The sequence below is a fragment of the Gallinula chloropus genome (assembly GCF_964237585.1).
Source record: "Gallinula chloropus genome assembly, chromosome: 25".
NCBI lineage: Eukaryota > Metazoa > Chordata > Aves > Gruiformes > Rallidae > Gallinula > Gallinula chloropus.
In genome coordinates this window covers 5,878,982-5,900,694 of record NC_140110.1, presented here as the reverse complement: position 1 = coordinate 5,900,694, position 21,713 = coordinate 5,878,982, and the positions used below count along the sequence as shown (strand labels likewise).

The window sequence follows — 21,713 nt, the reverse complement described above, 5'->3', positions numbered from 1 at the left end:
TAAGGAGCAGGCAGCTGCGTGGATCTTGGCTCTCAGCCGGGGTGAAACCACGACAGTCTTTATGGCTCCCAAATTTGGGCCCAAAAGGTTGGGATAAGGGCAGATCTGACCCTGACCCGATTGTAATTAAGTCAAAGTTGTGATAAGCACTTTGGTTTAAGCAGCCTCTGGTCACGATGCTCTGGTATTTACTGATATCGATGATCGTGAACTTGTGCTGGTACCTGCATGAGATTTTGCTGCCCTGTCCACTCTTTGGACAGGGAGGAGTTAATAACAGCAGCTGGTGTGGGGGGAGTACAGGAAGAAATATCTACGCTGCTTTCTCTTCCTTTGGGCTAAATACAACAGCTCTGGGAACAGTTTTTGAAAATCTTCAATATCCCTGGGATATTCAAACTAGCATTTTGCTGTTTTTAGGTTTGGTGCAAATGGTTCAGCTTTTGTTAAACATTAAGTAAAGGTTTATGAATACCACTCAAGAGTTTTCTCCGAGGCCGGATAATCACGAGTGGCAGGGCATGTGGCAGAGTATGGGCACCTACCTAGGCACTTTCTCACGCCTGATGGTTTGGAATTTCACCCCTGAACAGTTACAGGACCCTGATAAAGTGACTGCATATCTGAAAAGAAATCGCTGTAGGTTTCTCAGAGATGCACAGCTTACTGCACTGTGCTGGGCCCTGGCCACTATTTACCAAACACTGCTTGATAGCAGGCAGCACTGTCAGTACTGTCAGCACTGTCAGAGGGAAAGGAAGGAAAACAGACCAGCAGAGACTGCAGCTGCTGCAGCCCCTATGACTGGCACTGCGGCTACTGTAGCCACTGTGACTAGCACTGAGGCCACTGTAACTTCTGTGACTGGTACTGTGGCTACTGCAACCCCTGTGACTGGAAATGTGGCTACTGCAACCTGTCCAACCGATGCCGCAGCTACTGCTGCCCCTACAGCAGATACTGCCGATAAAACAAATAATCACCCCACACCAGTGTCTGTTGCTCCTGTATGAAAGAGGAAATACACAAAGAAAGTTGTTCCTGTAGTGAAGCAGGATGAGGATGAAGATGAATCGGGGCCATCTGAAGAATGTCAGGATGAGGCGGGGCCATCCCAACCATCTCAGGATGGGGCAGAATCAGAGGTTGTTGTCACACGATCCCTGACCCTGAGTGAGCTGCGTGAGGTTCGAAAAGATTTCAGCCGCCGCCCAGGTGAGCACATCATCACTTGGTTGCTCCGATGCTGGGATCATGGGGCCAGTAGTCTGGAATTAGAAGGCAGGGAGGCCAAGCAGTTGGCATCCCTAGCTAGAGAAGGAGGCATTGATAAGGCAATTGGGGAAAAGCCTGAAATCCTTAGCCTCTGGAGACGACTACTTTCAAGTGTGAAGGAGAGGTATCCCATAAAGGAATACATTACATGTCAGTCACCCAAGTGCAACAGCATAGAGGCAGTTATCCAGCACCTGAGAGAATTAGCTGTACGGGAGGTAATTTATTATGATATGGACAACTCACTGCGTCTCTCTGATCCTGATGACGTCCTGTGCACCCCAGATATGTGGCGCAAGGTTGTATGAAGTCCCCCAGCAGGGCACACCAATTCATTGGCAACAATGGACTGGAATGATGCAGATCCACCAACCGTATCTGAGGTGTCCTGCCGACTCCGGAGTTATCAGGACAATGTTTCTCTCTCTGTCATCGCAGCAGTAGAGAAACTGGTCAAGCGACTTGACGAAAATGTGTCCATCTCCCAACCCGTATGGGGCAATGTTGCAGCTACTGAGAGAAAGCGTCCATCATCCCAGAAAGGAGGATATAGAAGGAACACACTGCGAGAGACGCTGTGGTTTGACCTGTGTGACCATGGTGAGGACATGAGGAAGTGGGGTATGCAGCCACCTCAGCCCTTCAATCACGAGTAAATGAGCTGCGAGGGGAAAGAATCACACAACGTGATTCTGCCAGGAAGAACGCTGCACCAGTGAACAGCCAACACAGTCAGCAACAATAGAGGGGCCCTGCCTCCAGCCAGGTGGAGGAGAGGGATAACCGTGTTTATTGGACTGTGTGGATCCGATGGCCTGGCACGTCAGACCCACAAGAGTACAAGGCTCTGGTGGATACTGGTGCCCAGTGTACGCTAATGCCATCGAATTATGTTGGGACAGAACCTGTCAGCATTTTTGGAGTGACAGGGGCATCCCAACAATTTACTGTGTTAGAGGCTGAAGTGAGCTTAACTGGGAAGGACTGGGAGAAACACCCAATTGTGACTGGCCCAGAAGCTCCATGCATTTTAGGTATGGATTATCTCCGTAGAGGGTATTTTAAAGACCCAAAAGGGTACCGATGGGCTTTTGGAATAGCTGCTTTGGAGACAGAAGAAACTGAACAATTGCGTGCCTTGCCTGGACTCTCTGACAATCCTTCTGTTGTGGGGTTGTTGAAGGTCGAAGAACAGCAAGTGCCAATTGCTACAGTGACAGTGCACAGGAGACAATACCATACTAACTGAGACTCCCTGATCCCCATCCATAAGCTGATTCGTCAACTGGAGAGTCAAGGAGTGATCAGCCGAACCCACTCACCCTTTAACAGTCCCATATGGCCAGTGCGGAAGTCTGATGGAGAGTGGAGGCTGACAGTGGATTATCGTGGCCTAAATGAAGTCACTCCAGGTATGAGTGCTGCTGTACCGGACATGCTGGAACTGCAGTATGAACTGGAATCAAAGGCAGCCAAGTGGTATGCCACAATTGACATTGCAAATGCTTTCTTCTCAATACCACTGGCACCAGAGTGCAGGCCACAGTTTGCTTTCACCTGGAGGGGCATCCAATACACATGGAATCGTCTGCCCCAGGGGTGGAAACACAGCCCCACCATCTGCCATGGACTAATCCAGACTACATTGGAAAAGGGTGAAGCCCCAGAGCACCTGCAGTATATTGATGACATCATTGTATGGGGCAATACAGCAGAGGAAGTATTTGAGAAAGGAAAAAAGATAATTCAAATCCTTTTAGAAGCTGGTTTTGCTATAAAGCAAAGTAAAGTCAAGGGGCCTACGCAGGAAATCCAGTTTTTAGGAATAAAATGGCAGGATGGGCGTCGTCAGATCCCAATGGACATTGTCAATAAAATTGCAGCTATGTCTCCACCAAGCAACAAAAAGGAAACACAGGCTTTCTTAGGTGTTATAGGTTTTTGGCGAATGCATGTCCCAAACTACAGTTTCATTGTGAGCCCACTCTACCACGTAACTCGGAAGAAGAATGATTTCCAATGGGGCCCTGAGCAGCAACAAGCCTTTGAGCAGATCAAACGCGAGATAGTCCATGCAGTGGCCCTTGGGCCTGTCCGGACAGGGACAGATGTTAAAAATGAGCTTTACACTGCGGCCGGAGAGAATGGCCCTACCTGGAGTCTCTGGCAGAAAGCACAAGGGGAGACTCGAGGTCGACCACTGGGGTTTTGGAGTCGGGCCTACAAAGGCTCTGAGGCCAATTATACTCCAACAGAAAAGGAAATACTGGCCGCCTATGAAGGGGTTCGAGCCGCTTCAGAAGTGATTGGAACTGAAGCCCAGCTCCTCCTGGCACCCCGACTGCCGGTGCTGGGCTGGATGTTCAAAGGTAAGGTCCCTTCTACACATCATGCCACTGATGCTACGTGGAGCAAGTGGGTTGCACTGATTACTCAGCGGGCTCGAATAGGAAACCCTAATCGCCCAGGAATTGTGGAAGTGATCACAGACTGGCCTGAAGGCAAAGATTTTGGGATGTCACCAGAGGATGAGGAGGTGACACGGGCTGAAGAAGCCCCACCTTACAACAACCTGCCAGAGGATGAGAAGCAATATGCCCTGTTCACTGATGGCTCCTGTCGCCTTGTGGGAAAGCAATGAAGATGGAAAGCTGCTGTATGGAGTCCTACAAGACGAGTAGCAGAAGCCACTGAAGGAAAAGGTGAATCAAGCCAGTTCGCTGAGGTGAAGGCCATCCAGTTAGGCCTGGACATTGCTGAGAGAGAAAAGTGGCCAATGCTCTACCTTTATACTGATTCATGGATGGTAGCCAATGCCCTGTGGGGTTGGTTGCAGCAGTGGAAAAAGAACAACTGGCAGCGTAGAGGCAAACCCATATGGGCTGCTGACTTATGGCAAGATATTGCTGCCCGGTTAGAGAAGCTTGTTGCAAAGGTACGTCATGTTGACGCCCATGTGCCTAAGAGTCGGGCCGTAGAGGAACATCAAAACAACCATCAGGTAGATAAGGCTGCCAGGATTGAAGTGGCTCAGGTAGATCTAGACTGGCAATGTAAAGGTGAATTATTCATAGCTCAATGGGCTCATGATTCCTCAGGTCATCAAGGGAGAGATGCAACATATAGATGGGCTCAGGATCGAGGGGTGGACTTATCCATGGATGCTATTGCACAAGTTATCCATGAGTGTGAGACGTGTGCCGCAATCAAGCAAGCTAAGCGGTTAAAGCCACTTTGGTATGGAGGCCGGTGGATGAAATACAAATATGGGGAGGCCTGGCAGATTGACTACATCACCCTCCCACGAACCCGCCATGGCAAACGTTACGTGCTTATGATGGTGGAGGCAACCACCGGCTGGCTAGAAACATATCCTGTACCCCATGCCACTGCCCGGAATACAATCCTGGGCCTGGAAAGGCAAGTCCTATGGCGACACGGCACCCCAGAAAGAATCGAGTCAGACAACGGGACTCATTTCAGAAATGCTCTCATAGACACCTGGGCCAAAGAGCATGGCATTGAGTGGGTGTACCACATTCCTTATCATGCACCAGCCTCTGGGAAAATTGAACGATATCATGGGCTCTTAAAGACTACCCTGAAAGCGACGGGTGGTGGAACATTCAAACATTGGGATACACATTTAGCCAAAGCCACGTGGATAGTTAACTCTAGAGGATCCACCTATCGAGCTGGTCCTGCCCAGTCAAAATCTCCACGCACTGTAGAAGGAGACAGAGTCCCAGTGGTGCATATGAAGAGTATATTAGGGAAGACAGTTTGGGTCATCCCTGCTTCAGGCAAAGGTAAACCCATGTCTGGTATTGTTTTTGCTCAAGGACCTGGTTGTACTTGGTGGGTAATGCAGAAGGATGGAGAAGTTCGATGTGTACCTCAAAGGGATTTGATTTTAGGTGAGAATAGCCAATAGAATTAATAAGGTAGAAATTGTATTATAATAATTGCTCTGTACATTCATTATTGCTATTACTGCTGTATGTTGTTGTATGTTGTACCAATGGAGTTACAGCTGGAGTCATACAAGTCAATGAAGGAAGAGTGCCACGATGACGGGACCAAGACCTGGTGTTCCAAGAACTTTTTTTCCTCCTTGCCTTTGAACATGAACATCTGTGATTCACAGACTATGAACATGGACCATGTCAGGTGTATCGGTCGAGAGCCTGAGATGCAGCGTGCAACGATCCAATGGCGCATACTGACACCATGAGAGACTGTTACGACGAATGAAGCCTGAAAATCATCATGGACTAAATGTTCATTCACTCAACAAACTCAGAGGAATGGTCCATGGACTAAGGGAATAATACCTGTATGCACATGTGTGTGTATACATGTGTGCACACATATATGTGTGTCTGGAACAAGAAATGGTTGGATCTGGTCATGACGTAAATGGTATGGAATAAGGGGTGGATAATGTCCTGGTTTTGGTCAGGATGGAGTTAATTTCATTTGTAACAGCGGATGGAATGCTGTGTTTGAGAGTTAAAATGAAAGCAGTGCTGATAACACCCTGATGTTTCTAGCTGCTGCCAGACAGTCAAGGACTTTCTCAGCTCTTCATGAGAAAGGAGGGGCGAAGCCAGGACAGGTGACCCAACTGACCAAAGAGAGTATTCCACGCCAATTACGTCCTGCCCAGGATATCGGGGGCTGACGGGAGGAAGGCCGAGGGTGGCTCCGGAACGCGCGGTTCTTGGGGGACGGTCGGGTTCCGGGACGTCTCTGGGTGGCACGGCCTGAGCTGTGATTTTGGTGAGAAACTGCATTGTGTATCAACAGCTTCATATATTTTTGCTCTAAAGTCCTGTTAGCATTGTTAGATTGGATCTTTCTGTTATCTCAGTAAACTATCCTTATCCCAGCCCACGTGCCTCTTATTTCTTGGTTTGGGGTTATTTGCCCCTTCCTCTTCCTTTAACCTTCCCTTACTTCTCACCCCCACGCCCCTCCCCCCCTTCCCTTTAACTTGCTCTTTTCCTTTAAGGAACAGGCAGCTGCGTGGATCTTGGCTCTCAGCCGGGGTGAAACCACGACATTTCCCAAGATATTAAAGGTGGTGAGAAAGGTCGACCAAAACAATGTTTGTAGCAGTCTGCTAAACGTCCTATAAATATTAACAAAGCAGTTATTAACTAAACTATACAGACAATTAACAGCTTCATCTATTCCTTCAAGCAGGTGTCAGAGATTCCATATGGAAAAGAAAGGAGAAAAAACCCAGACTCAGTTTGCATTAAGGAGCTGGTTGTAGATTGTTATTAGAAGGATGGAATAATCCACCTTGTATTGACTTTGTGTTCCTTCCCATGGGCATCTTTTGCTTTCCCAGCGTATTTGTTGAGGGGCTCAGCCTGTACGAGGGGAACGCTCCCAATGGTCGGCATCTCTACCAAGACTGGCAGACCAGGAGAGAAAACTGGTTTTCTGGGGTGCTGGGAGTGTGGGGTTTGGGGATTAAAGCTGGGTTTTGGGACAAAAGGCATTGAGTTGGGACATCCCTTTCTTCCCCAGCAATCACTGACTCAGGGAACTGCATCCCAGAGTCGTTCTGCCCAGTGTGACTTGTGAGCTTTTAGAAACCCTTTCAAAAGCCCATTAGTTCTCCCCACTATCCCATTAGCTTGGGGGTAACACGGGGGGTGAAATCCCCACCTGACTCCTCCTTCCTTGGCCCACTCCTGCCCCTTGGCAGCAGTGAAATGACTGCCCTGGGCTGACTGAGCAGACTGGGGGTTGGCAGAAAGCGAAACCAATTGGTCAGGGCTTGCCCTGGATGTTCTCCTGCTGCTCCTGGAAATGCCTCGGCTGGGACTAGGCCAGAAATGATTTCCACCCCCACTAATACTATTGTTTCCCCTCCGCCTTCCCAAGGGCTCCAATAGAGTCGCTTTACCAGGCCTCCCAAAGGGTCTTTTTCTCTCTCAGCTGCAGGGGGGTCTCTTCCATGGGGTGCCGCTCTAGCCGCAGGCAGCATTGTTCACAGGCCCAGAGCCAGGTGGGGCAAGCTTCCCAGTGACAGGCCACCCCCTGGCATGTGCCTCCCTGTGGGAATCCTTGGATCCTGCCTGGCCACGTTTCACATGCAGCCATTCCAGGAGCCTGTCCCAATGTCCTCTGAGCTGGTCCTCTTTCTGCAGAGGGGCAATGCTGGCCAGTTCCTCTGAGCTGAGGGAGCTGGGCCTCGTTAGCTTGGAGAAGAGGAGACTGAGGGGTGGCCTTATTCAGGTCAATGGGTAAAAGCTGGAGCAGAGGAAGTTCCATGTGAATGTCAGAAGAAACTCTTTCACTGTGAGGGTGCCAGAGCCCTGGGACAGACTGCCCAGAGAGGTTGTGGAGTCTCCTCCTCTGGAGACATTCACACCCACCTGGATGTGTTCCTGTGTGGTTTAGTCCAGGTGATCCTGCTCTGGCAGGGGGGTTGGACTAGATGATCTTTTGAGGTCCCTTCAAACTCCTAATGTTCTGTGATTCCTTGACCTTGGATCTCCCTGCACATCTCTTGGAGCACCTCTGGCCCCTCAGGTTTCACCAGGTGTTGGTGTTTGAACACCTCCTTCTTGGCCTCCACCCCCCATTAATTCCCATGAGAGCTGGGACCAGCAGCTCCCAGGAAGCAGGTGCCTCTTTTGTGCCCACTGGAACTGTGGCAAGAAGAATCCCAGCTTTGGTTGGATTGGGGCAGCCATGTGCCCAAGCTGCATCCCCTTTCAGCCCCAGGACTGCAAAGCAAGGATGAGGTGCATCTAGTCACTTGTCATACATTTTACCCTCCCCAAGGGGAAAGAGTCCCCTTCCCGTCATCTTCTGGGGGTCCTGTCTCATGTGGAGACAAGAAAAAGTGATTCTTCTGCCCAGCTCGTGTTTGATGAGGAGAAAGGACTCTGCTGGACAGAAGGATTTCTCCCCAGACTAGAGAGCAGATGGCAGGGAGGACTTCAGTGTCTTTCCAAGTTGGTTCCCTGGAGCTTCAGGAATACCTCAGAGGAGCCGAGGAGTACGTGACGCCTTCACCTGCTCCTCTGCTGTAGCTGGGCTGGACTCCTGGGACAGTGGGAGCTGATGAAACATTACAGCAATGATGAGGGACAGCTCTGCCACAGAGTAGCTCCTCTGCCAAGCACACAGGGCTGGGGACACTGCCTGTAGGCATCAAGGGGAGACCTGAGAGGTTGAGAGAGCTGACAGATGCTGAGAAGTCACTGGAGGAGAAATATCCTCAGCACTCTACCTGTGAGTATGTCAGTGGTATGTCTGTGGGTGCAGAGCAATGCAGGTTCTGTTCCTGGAGGGATCTCCTAAAGCAGGGACATGGGACAGTGTGTGGGGTCTGTCAGGAGGACAGATTCTCTATAGGACAAGAAAGTGCTGCCTGGAAGTGATGCCCTTCTGCCCCATCAGAGGCACAGGGCAGGACAGCTGTCTTCTCCTGGGCATGATGAGGGGTGCCCAGGGCTGTCCTTGTGAGCAGGGTCCTTGTGACCCAGGGTCTGTGTGCTGGGGCAGGGACTCTGCTGCTGCCAGGGTCAGCACTCAGCCTGACTGCTGGGCTTTCCACAGGGATATAGACAGCACCTCTGGGTTAAAGCAGTGACCCAGGGAAGGGCAACGTAAGGTCCTTCTGCTGTAAGAAAGTGCTGCCTGGGTCAGCTTTGCTCCCAGCCAGAGCTGATCCTTGAGAAATGCCAAAGAGAATATTTCTCCAAAGGCAGAGTCTTTGCTTTGACTTTTCCTCTCCTGTGGGCTGTGCTGAGTGTGGTAGATGAGAACTTATTTCTCCCCTTGAGAATATGCAGTGAAAACTTGATTCTCATGAAGATGTTGGAGCCTGGGCTGAGCCCTGCACACACAGAGGTTCCCTGGGGCAGTGCCCTGATGCCAGGAGGGGTCTGCAGAGCAGAGCTGAGCACAGGGCAGGTTGGATGAGGTCTGTGAGCACAGAGCAGGAGGTGAGATGGGCAAAAAGAAGGATCTGCAGGGACAGCTCCAGGCAGCAGTGACACTGTCAGGGAGGGAGGACCTGCTCCCAGAAATGCCCTGGCAGTGGGGATTTGGGACCTCCCTGACACTTTCCAATACCCACCCCCTGGTTTCTGCCACCCAGCACAGACTCTGCACCCAGAGTTCCAGGGTTTCAGGCTGAGTGTTCTCCTTGGCAGCCAAACCAGCAGTGAGGAGAAACCCCTGAGTGCCTGTCTGTCTGTTCCTGACCCTAAAGCTTTTGCTGCAGCATTTCCTGCTGTATCCCCTCCTGTCCTTGCTGCCTTTGTCCCACCATTACCTGGGGCTTTGATCATGTCCATTGGTGGGGCTGGCACTGAGCTGACCCTCACTTCAGGACCCCCATCTGTAGGACTGAGGTTTTCCAGGCAGCTCCTGCTGGGCTGCAGCTGCCTCCCACAATGGCACCGTTCTCCCAGGACTCTTGTGCCCCAGAGAGGAGCCCCATGCAGGAGACATCTCGGCACAGAGGCCGTGGCAATGCCACTCATCACCTGTGTGTGGGCAGCTGCACTGAGCCCTGTGTGTCCCTGGCTGGGAGCGGGGAGCTGAGATCCTCCTTGGGTAGGATGAGACCGCAGGAGGGCTTTGGAGCTCTGCCCTGTGAGACTGGATTCCTCAGCTCTCAGCCAGGAGAAAATCAAAGTTCCAAAGCTCTGCTCTGCCCTCAGTGAAATTGGAGTGACAGTGCTGAAAAGCTCATTCCTATCCACAGGGGATTTAGTCTGAGATCACAACATCCTTCTATTTACTGACTGCTGCCAGGCAGGTCTGAGTTCTTGAGAGCCACAGCCAGCCCTCCTCCCAGCAGTGGCACACTCAAGCCAGCACAAAGCAGAGCTCCAAAAGGGACCTGAAAAAAGGCTTCCTGAATACAGGGAGTCAATGTGAATTGGAAACTGTTTCCCTCAAAGAATCGTTCCCTAGCTTCTCACTACCTTTTCCTCCTTGGACAGGTCTCCACACATGACAGCAGCAGATGTCCAACAGCAGCAGCTTCATCAGCCAGTTCCTCCTCCTGCCCTTTGCAGACACACAGGAGCTGCAGCTCCTGCACTTCTGCCTCTTCCTGGGCATCTACCTGGCTGCTCTCCTGGGAAACTGCCTCATCATCATCACCATAGCCTGTGACCACCACCTCCACACCCCCATGTACTTCTTCCTCCTCAACCTCGCTGTTACTGACCTTGCCTGCATCTCCACCACTGTTCCCAAATCCATGGGCAATTCCTTGTGGGACACCAGGGCCATTTCCTACACAGGATGTGTGGCTCAACTCTTCTTCTTTTTATTTTTGATCTCCACAGAGTACTATATTCTCACTGTCATGGCCTATGACCGCTACGTTGCCATCTGCCACCCCCTGCACTATGGGACCCTCCTGGGCAGCAGAGCTTGTGTCCTCATAGCAGCAGCTGCCTGGGGCACTGGGTTTCTCAGTGCTGTGCTGCACACAGCCAATACATTTTCCCTGCCCCTCTGCCATGGCAATGCCCTTGACCAGTTCTTCTGTGAAATCCCCCAGATCCTCAAGCTCTCCTGCTCAGATGCCTACCTCAGGGAAACTGGACTCATTGTGGTCAGTGCCTGTTTAGCTTTTGGGTGTTTTGTGTTCATTGTGGTGTCCTACGTGCAGATCTTCAGGGCTGTGCTGAGGATCCCCTCGCAGCAGGGACGGCACAAAGCCTTTTCCACCTGCCTCCCTCACCTGGCTGTGGTCTCCCTGTTTCTCAGCACTGGCATCTTTGCTTACCTGAAGCTCCCCTCCATCTCCTCCCTATTTCTGGACCTGGTAGTGTCATTTCTTTACTCAGTGGTACCACCAGTAGTGAACCCCCTCATCTACAGCATGAGGAACCAGGAGCTCAAGGATGCTGTGTGGAAACTGATGACTGGATGTTTCTAAGCAGCAACAAACTGCTCATCTGTTTCTGCTGTCACTGCCCATGTAACTCACATTAGGACCAGTCTGTATTTAGTAGGGTTTTTCCTTCTATGCTGTCCAAGCTGTAATAACATGGTGCCTGTTCATCCCATTCCTAATGCAGTATCCAGCGGTCTTGTATGAATCACATCCTGTGTAATGACGAGCTGTGCTGCCTTTGCATCATGTTTACCTTGAAACGTGCACATTTTTTTATTATTATTATGTTTCTCCTGGCATTTATAAAAAATTTACAAGAACATTTTCATCACCTGAATCAGTCGACTAATTGTCAGAATTGGCAAACCTTTCCCACCATGATGGAACAGGAATTTACTGGAACTTTTCCATAGAATCATAGAATCTCTCCCAACCACAGCCTAACCCTGCCCACTCCACCTCTAGACCATGTCCTCAAGCACAATATCTAGATGTTTTTTAAATGCCTCCAGGGATGGTGAGTCCACCACTTCCCTGTGCAGCCTGATCCAACACTTGACAATGCTTTGAGTAAAGAAATTTTTCCTGATATCTAACCTAAATTTCTCCTGGTGCAGTTTGAAACTATTTCCTCTTATTCTATCCGTGTCTATCTGAGATAAGAAACTGACCCCCACCACCCTACACCCTCCTTGCAGGTGGTTGTAGACAGACACAAGGTCTCTCCTCAACCTCCCTTTCTTAAGACTTAAAAAGCCCCAGTTCCCTCAGCTGATGATCACAGGACTTGTGCTCAAACACTTCTCCAGATTCATTGCCCTTCTCTGGACACACTCCAGCATCTCAACATCCTTCTTGTAGTGAGGGGCAAAAAGCTGGACATGGTACTCAACGTGTGTCCTCACCAGAGCTGAGTATAATGGAACAATCACTTCCCTACTCCTGCTGGTTACACTATTCTGTATGCTGGTGACACCTCCTTATAGAGGCCAGGATGCCGTTGCCCTTCTTGGTCACCTGGGCACAGTGCTGGCTCATGTTCAGCTGCCTGTCCACTAACACCCCCAGATCTTTGTCCTCCAGGCAGCTCCCCAGCCACTCTGCCCCAGGCCTGTAGCATTGCCTGGGGTTATTGTGACCAAAGAGCATGACTCAGCTCTTGGCCTTGTTGAACCCCATAAAACTGGGCTCTGCCCATTGATCCAGCCTGTCCAGGTCGCTCTGCAGAGCCTTCCTGCCTGCCAGCAGATCAACACTCCCACACAATTGGGTATCATTTGCAAACTTACTGAGGGTGCACTCGATCCCCTCATCCAGATCATTAATAAAGATGTTAAAGAGGATGGGCCCCAGCACAGTGATGAAGGTTTTACTGAACTCTAGGCAGATCACATCCACAGCCTTCCCCTCATCCACTAAGCAGGTCACCCAGCAATAGAAGGAGATCAGCTTCTTCAAGCATGACATGACTTTCCTGACCCCATGCTGACTGGGCCTGATGGCCAGAGTGTCCTGCATGTGCTGCATGATGGTACTCAAGATGATTATTTCCATCCCCTTCCCCAGCACCGAGGTCAGGCTGACAGGCCTGTAATTCCCTGGGTCCTCCTTCTGTCCCTTCTTGTAGATGGGTGTCACATGTGCCAGTTTCCAGTCAGGCAGAACCACCCTGGTCAGCCAGAACTGCTAGTAAATAAGGGAAAGTGGCTTGGGGAGCACTTCTGCCAGCTCCCTCAGTGCTTTTGGGTGTATCCCATCCAAGCCCATCAACTTCTGCAGATATAAGTGGCTGGGCAGGTCAGTAACCAATTCCCCTGGGATTATGGGGGCTTCCGTCTACCTCCCGTCCCCATCTTTCCACTCAGGGATCTGAGTATCAGGAGACAAGTGAGGCAAAAAAGGCATTAAGTACATCAGCTCTTTCTTTATCCTCCATCACAGTGGTTCCCCCGAGATCCAATGTGTGGGAGATTCTATTTTTAATATTTATTTGTATTTAATAGATTTTATTTTTTTAATTCTTTAAGTACAATAACAAAAGGAGTGACAGAGAGAATCTTCCACCTTTATTATAGGTCACTAACAGAAGCTACAAGGGCTGTAAAAGCCTCCTGAACTGAAATCTCCCCAGGTAGCCCACTAGCAGCCCAGTAACCTTGGGTGTCAGAACTTTCCTAGTCAAGAGAATGGTCCTAAGAGTGCCTCACTTCATTTTTGGGTTCTACTAGGTTCCCCCTTGGATATTTCTAAACATACAGCAATAGCTCCCAAGTAAATCTATGCAGGCTGAACGATGTCCCTAGGCTGAAACCTCCCCAGGTAGCCCACAAGCAGCCTTGGTAACCTTGGGGTGAAGGGCATTCCTAGCCAAGGGAATGGTCCTGTAACACCAGACATCATGTTCTGGCTCTACCAGTGTCCACATTCAAGAAGTGCAAAACGTCCAGCAATAACTTCCAAACTAAAGGTTTGAAAGCTGAAATATCTTGTGAGCTTGAAACCTCCCCTGGTAGGCAGAGCAAAAGCAGCCCCAGTAAATTTGGGATTCAGAGCCTTCATAGCTGAGAGAACGGTCCTAAGAGTGTGTGGTGTCCTTGCTGGGCTCTACAAGCATCTAACTTTGAAAAATGAAAGAAGTCCAGTAAGAGCCCCAAACAAAAGGTGTGAGGGAGGAAAGAATTTTCTGGCAGGAAATCTCCCCAGGGAGCCAGCAGAGAGCACCAGTAACCTTGGGGCTCAGGCCCCCCTTCATAGGTGAAGGAACAGTCCTAAGATTGCCTGACTCCATTGTCAGGCTCTACAAGCATCCACCTGTGAAACTGATAAATGTCCAGTAACAGCTCCCAAACAAATTGATGTGAGGTCTGGCAAAGGTTTGTGGCCTGAAACCTCCCCAGCTGGTAAACTAGCAGTACAGGAAACCTTGAGGGCCAGGGCATTCCTAGCCAAGGCAACGGTCCTAAGAGTGCCTGACGTCATTTTTCAATCTACCAGCAACAACCTCTAAAACTGCTAAACCTCCAGCAACAGGTCTCAAAGAGAAGGAGTGAGGGCTTGAAGATATTCCTGGCCTGAAACATCCCCAGCTCTCCCACTAACTGTGCCTGAGGTAGTTTTCCAGCTCTACCAGAAAAAGTTTCAAACATGCTAAATATCCAGCAAGGGCACCCAAGCACAAGTTGCAAGAGATGAAGGATCTCCCTGGCCTGAAACCTCCCCAGGTTGTGCACTGGGAGCACCAGTAAAGCTGACCCCATTCACACGCTGCTTGGCCGTAGCAGCAGCTGAGGAGAGAGATTCCATGGTTATTAAACTGGATCATGTTGAACTGCTGTTTGTTGTCAGAGAAATCTGTCTGTGCCTGTGAGCACAGATGATGGAAAAGTGTTGGGAGTCCCAGAAGGCCAGTGAGGGAACTGCTGGGCTTGGGGATGAGCAAGGTTCTCCATGCAGGGCTGGATCTCAAGAGACTGCTTTTCCTGCCTGTCCAGAACTATTTAGGAGACCTCTGTACAAACATCCAATGCAGAATGCTGCTACAACATCTTCCATGGACTGAAAAATGACAGAAACAATTTTTTTTCTGTATGAAAAAATCCTCCATTGTGAAATTCCTTCAAAATTTTCATCACCCAATTAAAACCTCTCCAATTGCTTATACAAGACTTAATTTTTTAGAGAAAATTACCTGAGGAGATATACTTGTAAGGGCTTTCTGGATGTTAATGAGCCTCATGGTGTCTCTGGTGAGTCCAGAGACTTCAGCTACAAAGAGGAGAGGGAAGAAACTTCTCAAGAAGTTCAAGGCAGGACTAATGCCCAAAGAACCTTGAAGCACCAACAGGCCCCACTGGGAGCCATTCCTGACAAAGCCTCCCCAGGGGCTCATTAGAGCAGACAACTGGAGGCCATGAGGACAAACACAGGCAAAGCACAGGCAGCTCTGATGCTGAGGACACCCTGGCTTGGTCTGATGAAGCAGAAATGCCAAGTGCTGACCCCCAGCCCCTGGGCAGGGAGATCCTGACCCTCACCTGTGTCTCAGGGCTCTTCCTTGGGATGTGGGCAGTGTGACACCAAGGGAAGGACGGGGTATGACACATGGTGGCCTCCCCTGGGGTGGGTGCAAGGAGTCAGCCATGCTCCATGGCCATGAGGACAATGTGTCTTTCCTGAGGCCTCTGTGGCAGGGACATCAGCCATAGCCAAGGGGGCAAAGACCTATCAGGCCCTTTGGCCATCTGCACCACAGCCCGTGCCACACTGCCTCACACCTCTGCATGTTTCCTTTAGGCTGCAGGGAAGCAACATGCTTTCCAATCTCATTCCCACCCCACGATGTCCCTGCCTGTACTGCTGTCTCTCCGTCCTCAACAGCTGTTCCCACAAGCACAAAGCCACCAGCTCACCCACACGCCCTCCCAGTGACTTCTTGCATCACAGCACTATCCTCAAAATGCTGTGTTTGCCTACCTTCTGCACCTGGGAATGGCATTTCTTTACCCAATGTTTCCACCAGCTGTCAACCCCTTTCATCTACAGCATGAGGAACACGGAGCTCAAGGATGCCGTGTGGAAATTGAGGACTGGGTATTTCTAAGCAGCAATAAACTGCTCATCCTCTTCTGCACAGAGCTGGCCATGTAACTCACGTGAGAACCCGTGTGTATTTAGTAGCTTTGTAAGTTGTTCTTTCTTTCCTCCTAGTTTGTCTAGGCTGTAATAACATGGTTCACTTCCATCCTTTCCTAATCCAGCAGCTCTTGGTCCTGTGTGACCCAGACACTTTGCAATGACCTGCTATAGAAACATCAAGGGACCCTCGATACCGACTGAGGTTGTCATAGACTTTAATTCCCAAACTGTTTCCACTTTGGTCTGGACACAACAACAACAAAAAGAAGGGGTGTATATAACCTACATAACGTGTTCTGCTCCAATTATTTGGTCATTTTCAATAAGCATGGTGGCCACAAATCCAGTAATGACATTTAAAGCCAAATGGTCATTTCACTTTGAGTCTTAAATCAGAACTACAGGGAGTTTCAAAATATGTGGTGTTTTTTAAACCCAAAGGATGCTTAATTCAATTATTTGATTTTATTCCATTAATCCAAAGGATGCCTCTCCATGCTCCTACCCGATTGCTATAGTTACACTGAATGGTAACTTCCTGGTTGGTTATGCCAACCAGGTTCTACCACAAGCCAAAGGGTTGGATTCCCTCAATATCTCAACTCCTGTAAGATTCCTATTAGACCCAAAGCTATCAAATCATTTCTTATGACCAATTTCATTGACCCATGCCCAACTTAGCCACTGAGAGATGAGTTTTTCTCACCAGTGGTGTTGCTCAACATGCACCATAACATGTCACCTCTGACAGGAAAAGAGTGATTATAAGTTGTACAATTAATGGGTTAACAACCAGGGAAGACACAAGGATTTCCACACCTGAAGGTCCAGTCACAAACACTGTGACCCACAAAACCTCCATTGTTGTCATTCCAATTCAGACAATATTCCCCCTTTTCTGGAACTGGGGTTTTCCAAGGTTTTCCTTCCTCATTCCAATAGAATGAATCATGACCAATGGTTATGTCACTTAGATCACTCAGGAGCCATTTCGGGGATATTGTTTCAACGTCCATGGCCAGTCTTTAAATCCTGAATGGCTCCCACATCCCCAAAAATTTCTCAGGTTAAAAGCGTTGGGCACCTGCTGGCCTAAAGTTATAAATCCATTTGCCACCCCAGGCTGAAGAGGGGGGCACAAACGTTTCCCCAGATGAGCTTTTAAAAACCCTTTCAAAAGCCCATTAGTTCTCCCCATTATCTCATTAGCTTGGGGGCAACACGGGGGGTGAAATCCCCACCTGACTCCTCCTTCCTTGGCCCACTCCTGCCCCTTGGCAGCAGTGAAATGACTGCCCTGGGCTGACTGAGCAGACTGGGGGTTGGCAGAAAGCGAAACCAATTGGTCAGGGCTTGCCCTGGATGTTCTCCTGCTGCTCCTGGAAATGCCTGGGCTTGGACTAGGCCAGAAATGATTTCCACTCCCACTAATACTCTTGTTTCCCCTCCGCCTTCCCAAGGGCTCCAATAGAGTCGATTTGCCAGGCCTCCCAAAGGGTCTTTTTTGTCTCTCAGCAGGAGGGGGGTCTCTTCCATGGGGTGCCGCTCTAGCCGCAGGCAGCATTGTTCACAGGCCCAGAGCCAGGTGGGGCAAGCTTCCCAGTGACAGGCCACCCCCTGGCATGTGCCTCCCTGTGGGAATCCTTGGATCCTGCCTGGCCACGTTTCACATGCAGCCATTCCAGGAGCCTGTCCCAATGTCATCTGAGCTGGTCCTCTTTCTGCAGAGGGGCAATGCTGGCCAGTTCCTCTGAGCTGAGGGAGCTGGGCCTCGTTAGCTTGGAGAAGAGGAGGCTGAGGGGTGGCCTTATTCAGGTCAGTGGGTCAAAGCTGGAGCAGAGGAAGTTCCATGTGAATGTCAGGAGAAACTCTTTCACTGTGAGGGTGCCAGAGCCCTGGGACAGACTGCCCAGAGAGGTTGTGGAGTCTCCTCCTCTGGAGACATTCACACCCACCTGGATGTGTTCCTGTGTGGTTTAGTCCAGGTGATCCTGCTCTGGCAGGGGGGTTGGACTAGATGATCTTTTGAGGTCCCTTCCAACTCCTAACGTTCTGTTCTTGGATCTCCCTGCACGTCTCTTGGAGCACCTCTGTCCCCTCAGGTTTCACCAGGTGTTGGTGTTTGAACACCTCCTTCTTGGCCTCCACCCTCCATTAATTCCCATGAGAGCTGGGACCAGCAGCTCCCAGGAAGCAGGTGCCTCTTTTGTGCCCACTGGAACTGTGGCAAGAAGAATCCCAGCTTTGGTTGGATTGGGGCAGCCATGTGCCCAAGCTGCATCCCCTTTCAGCCCCAGGACTGCAAAGCAAGGATGAGGTGCATCTAGTCACTTGTCATACATTTTACCCTCCCCAAGGGGAAAGAGTCCCCTTCCCGTCATCTTCTGTGGGTCCTGTCTCATGTGGAGACAAGAAAAAGTGATTCTTCTGCCCAGCTCGTGTTTGATGAGGAGAAAGGACTCTGCTGGACAGAAGGATTTCTCCCCAGACTAGAGAGCAGATGGCAGGGAGGACTTCAGTGTCTTTCCAAGTTGGTTCCCTGGAGCTTCAGGAATACCTCAGAGGAGCTGAGGAGTATGTGACACCTTCACCTGCTCCTCTGCTGTAGCTGGGCTGGACTCCTGGGACAGTGGGAGCTGATGAAACATTACAGCAATGATGAGGGACAGCTCTGCCACAGAGTAGCTCCTCTGCCAAGCGCACAGGGCTGGGGACACTGCCAGTAGGCATCAAGGGGAGACCTGAGAGGTTGAGAGAGCTGACAGATGCTGAGAAGTCACTGGAGGAGAAATATCCTCAGCACTCTACCTGTGAGTATGTCAGTGGTATGTCTGTGGGTGCAGAGCAATGCAGGTTCTGTTCCTGGAGGGATCTCCTAAAGCAGGGACATGGGTCAGTGTGTGGGGTCTGTCAGGAGGACAGATTCTCTATAGGACAAGAAAGTGCTGCCTGGAAGTGATGCCCTTCTGCCCCATCAGAGGCACAGGGCAGGACAGCTGTCTTCTCCTGGGCATGATGAGGGGTGCCCAGGGCTGTCCTTGTGAGCAGGGTCCTTGTGTCCCAGGGTCTGTGTGCTGGGGCAGGGACTCTGCTGCTGCCAGGGTCAGCACTCAGCCTGCCTGCTGGGCTTTCCACAGGGATATAGACAGCACCTCTGGGTTGAAGCAGTGACCCAGAGAAGAGCAATGTAAGGTCCTTCTGCTGTAAGAAAGTGCTGCCTGGGTCAGCTTTGCTCCCAGCCAGAGCTGATCCTTGAGAAATGCCAAAGAGAATATTTCTCCAAAGGCAGAGTCTTTGCTTTGACTTTTCCTCTCCTGTGGGCTGTGCTGAGTGTGGTAGATGAGAACTTATTTCTCCCCTTGAGAATATGCAGTGAAAACTTGATTCTCATGAAGCTGTTGGAGCCTGGGCTGAGCCCTGCACACACAGAGGTTCCCTGGGGCAGCGCCCTGATGCCAGGAGGGGTCTGCAGAGCAGAGCTGAGCGCAGGGCAGGTTGGATGAGGTCTGTGAGCACAGAGCAGGAGGTGAGAAGGGCAAAGAGAAGGATCTGCAGGGACAGCTCCAGGCAGCAGGGGCATTGTCAGGGAGGGAGTAGGAGCTGCTCCCAGAAATGCCCTTGCAGTGGGGATTTGGGACCTCTCTGACACTTTCCGACACCCACCTCCTGGTTTCTGCCACCCAGCACAGACTCTGCACCCAGAGTTCCAGGGTTTCAGGCTGAGTGTTCTCCTTGGCAGCCAAACCAGCAGTGAGGAGAAACCCCTGAGTGCCTGTCTGTCTGTTCCTGACCCTAAAGCTTTTGCTGCAGCATTTCCTGCTGTATCCCCTCCTGTCCTTGCTGCCTTTGTCCCACCATTACCTGGGGCTTTGATCACGTCCATTGGTGGGGCTGGCACTGAGCTGACCCTCACTTCAGGACCCCCATCTGTAGGACTGAGGTTTTCCAGGCAGCTCCTGCTGGGCTGCAGCTGCCCCCCACAATGGCACCGCTCTCCCAGGGACTCTTGTGCCCAGGAGAGGAGCCCCATGCAGGAGACATCTCGGCACAGAGGCCGTGGCAATGCCACTCATCACCTGTGTGTGGGCAGCTGCACTGAGCCCTGTGTGTCCCTGGCTGGGAACAGGGAGCTGAGATCCTCCTTGGGTAGGATGAGACCGCAGGAGGGCTTTGGAGCTCTGCCCTGCGAGACTGGATTCCTCAGCTCTCAGTCAGGAGAAAATCAAAGCTCCAAAGCTCTGCTCTGCCCTTGGTGAAATTGGAGTGACAGTGCTGAAAAGCTCATTCCTATCCACAGGGGATTTAGTCTGAGATCACACCATCCTTCTATTTACTGACTGCTGCCAGGCAGGACTGAGTTCTCTAGAGCCCACAGCCAACCCTCCTCCCAGCAGTGGCACACTCAAGCCAGCACAAAGCAGACCTCCCAAAAGGGACCTGACAAAAGTCTTCCTGAATACAGGGAGTCAATCTGTCTGAGGGTATTGCCTAAGCATTGCAGGTGGTTTTACTCAAAAAAGAGTTCCCAAACTTCTAACTGTCTTTTCCTCCTTCAACAGGTCTCCTCACTTGATGGCAGCAGATGTCCAACAGCAGCTCCATCAGCCAGTTCCTCCTCCTGGCCTTTGCAGACACACGGGAGCTGCAGCTCCTGCACTTCTGGCTCTTCATAGGCATTTACATGGCTGCCTTCCTAAGCAACAGCCTTACTATTATCACCATAGCCTGTGACCACCACCTCCACACCCCCATGTACTTCTTCCTCCTCAACCTCTCTCTTACTGACCTTGGCTGCATCTCCACCATTGTTCCCAAATCCATGGCCAATTCCCTGTGGGACACCAGGGCCATTTCCTACACAGGATGTGTGGCTCAAATATTTTTCTTTCTATTTTTGCTCTCAGCAGAGTTTTCCCTTCTCACTGTCATGGCCTATGACCGCTACGTTGCCATCTGCCACCCCCTGCACTATGAGACCCTCCTGGGCAGCAGAGCTTGTGTCCACATGGCAGCAGCTGCCTGGGCCAGTGGGTTTCTCAATGCTTTACTTCAAACAACCAATACATTTTCACTGCCCCTCTGCCATGGCAATGCTGTTGGCCAGTTCTTCTGTGAAATCCCCCAGATCCTCAAGCTCTCCTGCTCAGATGCCTACCTCAGGGAAACTGGAGTCCTTGTGGTTGGAGCCTGCTTATCTTTTGGGTGTTTTGTGTTCATTGTGGTGTCCTATGTGCAGATCTTCAGGGCTGTGCTGAGGATCCCCTCGCAGCAGGGACGACACAAAGCCTTTTCCATGTGCCTCCCTCACATGGCCGTGGTCTTCTTGTTTCTCAGTACTGCCATGTTTGCCTACCTGAAGCCCCCCTCCATCTCCTCCGTATTTCTCAACCTCATAGTAGCATTTCTGTACTCGGTGTTTCCACCAGCAGTGAACCCCCTCATCTACAGCATGAGGAACCAGGAGCTCAAGGATTCCATGTGGAAACTGATGACTGGATGTTTCTAAGCAGCAATAAACTGCTCATCTTCTTCAGCAAATTGCTGGCCATGAAACTCACATATAAGACATCTCTGTATTTAATACATTTTTTAGTTGTTATTTTTCTAATTTCCTCATAGCTTGTCTCAACTATGATAACATGTTCCAAGTTCATCCCATTCCAAATTCAGTGTCTCCCAATACTCTATGACCCAGACACTGCTCAGTGATGATCTGTGCTCTCTTGGCATCATTTCTGCCTGCAAAAGGCCAGAATTTCTAATTCTTTTTTTTTTGTACACCTGACATTTATAAAAAAATTACAAACAGTTCTATGAGCTGAATCACTCGACTGCCTGTCTGGAATGGCAATGCTTTCCCACCATGACAGAATGGTAATTTCCAGGATTGGTACCCATGGCAGCAGAAGAA

General features: G+C 50.4%; 2 protein-coding genes across 2 annotated transcripts; both read left to right on the top strand.

Moving 5' to 3' along the window:
• Positions 1–10,282: 10,282 nt before the first annotated feature.
• Positions 10,283–11,209, top strand: LOC311200963 (olfactory receptor 14A16-like; the record flags this gene model as incomplete). Its single annotated transcript, XM_084275263.1, has 1 exon — positions 10,283–11,209. One exon carries the CDS (start codon positions 10,283–10,285, stop codon positions 11,207–11,209), a length of 927 nt encoding a protein of 308 aa, XP_084131389.1.
• Positions 11,210–20,384: 9,175 nt separating this feature from the next.
• Positions 20,385–21,308, top strand: LOC311200920 (olfactory receptor 14A16-like; the record flags this gene model as incomplete). Its single annotated transcript, XM_084275223.1, has 1 exon — positions 20,385–21,308. One exon carries the CDS (start codon positions 20,385–20,387, stop codon positions 21,306–21,308), a length of 924 nt encoding a protein of 307 aa, XP_084131349.1.
• Positions 21,309–21,713: the final 405 nt, after the last annotated feature.